Source organism: Chenopodium quinoa, unplaced genomic scaffold (genome assembly GCF_001683475.1).
Source record: "Chenopodium quinoa cultivar QQ74 unplaced genomic scaffold, ASM168347v1, whole genome shotgun sequence".
NCBI classification, from domain to species: Eukaryota; Viridiplantae; Streptophyta; class Magnoliopsida; order Caryophyllales; family Amaranthaceae; genus Chenopodium; species Chenopodium quinoa.
The window spans coordinates 8,148,465-8,155,065 of NW_018743292.1; the positions used below are offsets into that span (position 1 = coordinate 8,148,465).

Below are 6,601 nucleotides of genomic sequence, written 5' to 3' on the forward strand. Positions count from 1 at the left end.
ACAAGCTAGCTTCACAATATATACTATACTTCGTATATCCCAAACTCCCAGTATATCTCTTATAGAAAATTGGCACTAAAAGATTAAGATATGAACCATTTATATTAACAATATTAAGATACAAATCATACAATCACTAATTCAAAGTCAACCATACCTCCATACACGGTATGTACATAATATGTTAACAATATCTATGATTACATTTTTATTTGCTGATAACTAAAGTTAGTTATATAGTAGAACTGATCAAACTCCTTTATATACAAAGTATGAAACATAAAAGAAGAAACTAGATATGTTTTCAATTACCTTCAACTCTTCAAGTACGTCAATTGATGAAATTTTAATTTATTGCCAAAAAAAATTCCACATGGTTTGACATAATCCTTGAACATATAGTTGACAACTATTCTAATAGTTTAACATCTATCCTCAATAAGTATGTAGCTTTCAAATTACCTGTCAATTCCCAATTAAAGCTAAATATTTCTTAAAGCTACATACTTGTATGTGTTCTTCAACTCTTCAAGTATAATATTCCTCCATTTTTTAAGATTTATGTCGAAATCTAACTTTTAAGTTAAAACTAATATGTACGTAGAAATTAATATATAAGTGGTATCATGTATTAAAGAAATTGTTGGAATAATTAATATCAATATATTATATTTTATAAAATCAACTAATAATTTATTTTAATAGTAATAGATTTATATTAATGGTCAAAATTGTACATTAATAATGTAGGTAAAATTTAAAACAGTGCATGCAATAATAATTACAAGTATAATAAAAACCGAGTGTGTGTATAAAAATTCAATATAAGGACAAATTATCACTACGTACTATTTAAGAAAAATACCAAAATATTAAAATATTTGTGAACAAGTAAACACCCACATGAGTTGACACATTGGCGGGCCGCGATTACATATACTGTATAATAAGCAGTCCAAGCAAAATAAAATTGAGTTGGCATATAATTTAATTAAGTTGCAAACCTAAGCTAAGCTAGCTTACTTATCAAATTCGTCTACCAAAAAAAATATCAACTCTTTCAGAAAAATAGCAATGCATGCTACACGCAACTTATTTTATAAATACAGAAAACGAGAGAAAAATCATTTTCATAATATTTGAACAATATATATGACACATGTATGTGTATATATAAACTCATATATATGTAATTTTATCCAGTGTCTCCAAAGCATCAGGAAGGAAGCTTTGAAGAAGCTACATATCAACTCATTCATGGCCGACGTTGTCGGCTTGAGTTTCATATTTGGGATACTAGGTAATTTTCTTGTAATAAATACACTAATTAGTTTTGGAATTCATGAAGAAATATGATCTCCTAGCTTTTTTGTTCATGATATTTGAAGTTTTTTAAATATGTTTTTTTTTTCCAGGAAATATTATATCAGTGCTTCTTTTCCTGTCTCCTATGTAAGTTTTTTATTGTCTAAATATTATGAATACTTGTAAATTTTGTAATTGTTTGCTAATAATAATCATATGATGATAGAATATGCATGTATATCAGTATATGTTCTTTACAATATTAGGAAATTTGGGGTATTCTGCATATTTTTATACTTGTACTTGTATAAATATTTTGCATTTATACTTTAATTTGCTTTTAATTTGCTCGTATGATCACCTTTTACTAGCTACGTCTTTATATTTACATAAATGAACACATGAATGCTAGCTTAATTAAGATTGTGCCCTTGTTTATGCAAACAAATTTCAACTTTTCAAGCTACGTTTTCACCATAAAAAAGTCTAATTAACTAGTTATAGTTGAAATTACAAGTAACCGCTAATATACTATACGCTTGCTTCTATGATAAAAACAACATAATGTTACCGTTCTCTACACCTAATAACAACTACACTGGCAAAAATTAAACCTCATACCTCAATTCGGTCCAGTATACGAAGTATTACCAATGGTCATGTTTTTGGTTACGTAGAGAAAGTGAGAAACTTTGTATTTTTTTTTTTTTTTTTTTTTGTTATAGTCAAATATATATAAATGACCTAAGTTTGAGTCAATATATATAATGTCATAGAGTAACTTACAGTATAAAGTTATATCACTTCAACAAAATTTGTTGCAAGAAGTTTGCGGTTAGATTAAGAAAACTACTTGATGAATGTGGCAAGAAGGTGGTCTGCTATGTAAACCATATTACTTAATAAGTTAATATAATGACGATATTACTTGAAATTTTAGAAGTCGGCCACGTATAATACAAATAATTAGTAGCTAAACAGATAGAGTAATTCAACATTATCATAGTTTAATCATACTCATGTCATATAATTAATGTAATGAAAATAATACGTATCTATATTACTATATTGAGAGCATATACCTGGAGTATATGTATTAAATTATATCAAAAGCTAAATCTAATTGTTATTTATATTGCATTAATTGAATGCAGAAAGACTTTCATTCAAATAGTAAGTAAGGGATCAACAGGAGAATTTGAAAGCATCCCATATATATGCACATTTTTGGCTACATCTTTATGGACCTACTATGGACTTATTAAGCCTGGGGCTTTGCTTGTTGCCACCGTCAATGGGTTTGGAGCTGTTGTCGAGCTTGTTTTCGTAACACTATTCCTCATCTTTGCTCCTCCGGAAATGAGGGTACGTTGTATACATAAGTTTTAACTAATTTAAGTTACTTAACAATCAATTACAAACTTTTTCCCTTCTGAGATATTAGTTGTCACGTTGTTATGAGATTTATGACATGAACAATGTATTATAATCCATCAACGTGACAATTAAATCTGGGTGGATTGAATGGAATTAGTGATTTTAAGGTAATTATGTGTTTGACATACATGGATTATGGTTAAATTTGAATAGGCAAAAACAGCCAAACTAGCCGTGATATTGGACTTGGGATTTTTAGGAGCAGTAATGTTGGTATCAAAGTATATGCTATTGGATGATGAAATGAGGATTAATATGATAGGGACTCTTGGTGCTTTTGTCAACATCCTCATGTATGGCTCTCCTCTTGCTGCCCTGGTATGTAATCACACTCTTCTTCCGTATTAAACCTCGCTTCTTTCTCTTAGCTTGCTTTTATCGTCTTTTTTGTCTTTTGCATGTATAGTTTGACCACAAAATAAACCAAGCATGCTTGGTGTAGGAGGGAAACTCACCTTGTGATTTTAAAGTCAAAAGTTTGAGCTCCATTACCTACATTAACTTGAGAGTAGGGGCTTTCTTTACCTTCTCACTACTCTCAAGTGTTAACCTATATAGCAGGACTGATTGATCTATGATTTATTGTGCCAGTTCATTAGGAACTTAGGGTCCATTCTCCTTATTACTTAAAATAAAAAAATAAATAACTGACTATAAATTGTTAGATAATGCATTTTACACCATGCGCATTATGCACTTGATGTACATGTTCTAATACATTGTTTTTTAAAATAAATTGACAAAATAATACGTAAATATATCATAGTATCACTAATTAGTTCTCCAAGGCAAAGTCTTGAATGAGGCAATTCGTTCCGTCCCCATATTAGCTAGCTGTTTATCTAATTAATTAAATAGTTTTTTATGATTAATAAATTAAGCATTTTTGTAGAGAGCGGTGATGGAAACAAGAAGCGTGGAATATATGCCTTTCTTGCTATCATTGTGCTCATTTTTGAACGGAGGAGTTTGGACTATCTATGCTGTTCTTGTCAAAGATCTCTTCCTTTTGGTACGTGTCTTATCATCTCTTAATCCATTTTTTAATTATGAATCTAATGATGTTAGTCATGTTACATGATTTAATCTCATTGGATTTTATTTAATTTGTTAAGAATTAAAATAGGATTAAGATCAATCAATGACTAATTTATGAATTTATCCCAAAATATATTATTAGATCTTTTGTCACTTGTGTGGTTTGATTATTTGATGGTTGATATTAACTACTTTGTATGAATTATTCATTTAAGGACTAAATATGAATGGAGAAATAAGACAATATAAGTGTATTCCTTTCGTCTCAATTTACTTGTCAAATTTTCAGGCACTTCTTACCATGTTGTTCGTCACCTATAGTTTTAGCCTTAATTTTACGTTCAGTATATAATGCCATGAAACAGGTACCAAATGCAGTTGGATTTATTCTCGGAACGATTCAATTAGTAGTCTATGCTCGTTATAGTAATCTAAACAATGATCAACAATATAACGAGCCTCTCATTTAATGGAAAATCAGCAAATTACGCAATTTCATATCAATCAATCATTTTTAGATTTTATATTTGTATACTTGTGTATAAATTTACTCCAATGTATAGTTGATTCTTTGATTTCTGCTGCTTGTATATTAATTTATGTAACTTGAAATTTACAAAAATTGTGTATAATATGATTGTCATACGGAGCATTTGTTACTCCATCTATTTGTATACTAGTACGAAATAAAGGAATCAAAACCTTTGTATATAAATTTACTCCAAAACTTTGCTGGATAATGATGTCAATGAGTAAAACTTATTTATACTGTTTTAATAGAGTGCTAGAAGAGGCGAAGCAACCATGTGAGTATGTGACATTGAAAGAAGTAACGAATGAATATATTCCACTACTAAGATTAATAGTCACATATACTTCGCAGTATTTTAAAATGGATATATTTCACAGTTTTTTTTTGTGTGTACGTCGACATTATGACACGACTCTTACGAGATTATAGGTCTTCAAGTTTCTTGTTAAGGGTAACATGGACAAGTTGTAATTTTTCAAAACTGGATAATACAGTAGACTACTTTGTTAGAATGATCCAAAATAAAAATTGTGGTTTATTATTTAAGAACAGAGCAGTAGTGCGGAGTAGTTTATAATTTGATATCACAAATTCACAATTGCCTTAAATCAAGTGATATCTGATGAGAAGAAGGATTATACAACATACTACGTACTTATAAGTCAACGCCAGATATTTGAGTAAATCCACTGGATGAGTAGTACTGTTGAGCAACCAAAATTGTCTTTACCTTGGAAAAAAAAAGGGTTCCTTGAAAATGAAATTGTAGTTCTTTTTTATTGGGCTTTATCTAAAATATTCGAGTAGGAGGAAATAAGCCCACTGGGCCTCCATGACTAAATATAGCACTAGCCCACTCTTTTGGACAGAACAGTGATCAGCTGATCATGCTATAACTAAAACTAACAGTCATTCAAGACTTTAAGAGGCTCGTCATAAGCTTCAATGGAGTAGGATTCAGGTCCATAAAACAATTTCTAAGAACGTGCCTTTTAATGAATTTTCTTTTTTAATAAATGAAAAAAAATCTATTTAATGACTTTTTAACTTCAATAAAAATTTAATTTTTCACAGTTTACAAGATGGTTATCAATGGTCACCTTATTTTATATTCTATCACGCCCTCTCACACGAAAGCCTATTGGCTTGAAGTGTGGATGGAACATGAGCCCTTCTCATACCATGCACTTAATATTCCACTTTGAAAGGAGAGGTGGATTAGATTCGAACCCGTAACCTTTGTATCACGCTGGCTCTGATACCATGTTAAAAGACTAACTCAACCATCAGCTTAAGCTTTTAGTTGAGTTGATCCTCTAATATAAATCGTATATTTTAAATTACTCAAATGTTTAATAGCTCGATCACTCTTATATTTTTAATTTCCCAGTCATAATATTGATATAATAATGATATAACATATCATGATAAACCACTATTATACTACTTTTAAAAATAATAGGGCGTCTAATGCGAGCTATAGTTGGGCATGTTTAGGAAGCTCTTCTGGTTTGTCCTTATGTCACATATATTTAGTTATTTGTAGCATTAATGAGGGAAAACATGTAAGACAAATATGTTTTAGGGGTATAAATGTCCTCGCACTAATATTACAAATTAACAAAAAGAAAATTAACATTCATAAGGACATATAAGTAAATAAACATTATAGAGAGTATAATTGATCAAACACGTACTAACTATAAAAGTTATTTTAAACTTTTTAAAAAGTAAAAATGACAAAAAATTTTGAACATCATATAATGCAATATTATATGCAACTCTTCACTACCTAATGGGACATGTTGTGATAAGTGATGTAGACCATAATTTGCATCTCAAGTAACTTACTAACTTTTCACTAAAGTAGATGCGATGCTTCAAAATGTAAAAGAGTATTAATGTATCATAACATCATTTTAAACAACTTCTTGTACCACAAAGTAATAATCCACTCGAAAAAAAAGAGATCAGCCATCACAATTAATTAGACTTTGACTTTACTTCTACTTATCATATCTTTCCCCATGTCTTCGTGCACCAATAGATCATGTCATTCATGCACTTTCGGGATAAATCCGTATCTTTGTCTTTAATATCGAACTTAAGAAAAGTAAACGTTCACTTCAACTCATTAATCTTTACCACTAATTTAATGACAATATATTATGTAATGATCAAGTTGATTTGGACTAATTTCTATAAGACTAAAGCTTTGAGCTTTTAGATAAAATATAAAATTGGACGTGATAGAATATAAAGACAATCTGAGCTCCAATCATGATTTAA

At 29.6% G+C, this 6,601-nt stretch overlaps 1 protein-coding gene across 1 annotated transcript; it reads left to right on the forward strand.

The window, feature by feature from the left end:
- The first annotated feature begins 1,049 nt into the window (after positions 1-1,049).
- On the forward strand, positions 1,050-4,456 carry LOC110736832 (bidirectional sugar transporter SWEET17-like). The gene is made up of 6 exons (XM_021917150.1): positions 1,050-1,300; positions 1,416-1,452; positions 2,460-2,670; positions 2,896-3,060; positions 3,635-3,754; positions 4,146-4,456. The coding sequence occupies exons 1-6, from the start codon at positions 1,153-1,155 to the stop codon at positions 4,248-4,250; spliced, it is 786 nt and encodes a 261-aa protein (XP_021772842.1). The 5' UTR covers positions 1,050-1,152; the 3' UTR covers positions 4,251-4,456.
- The last annotated feature ends 2,145 nt before the right edge of the window (positions 4,457-6,601 follow it).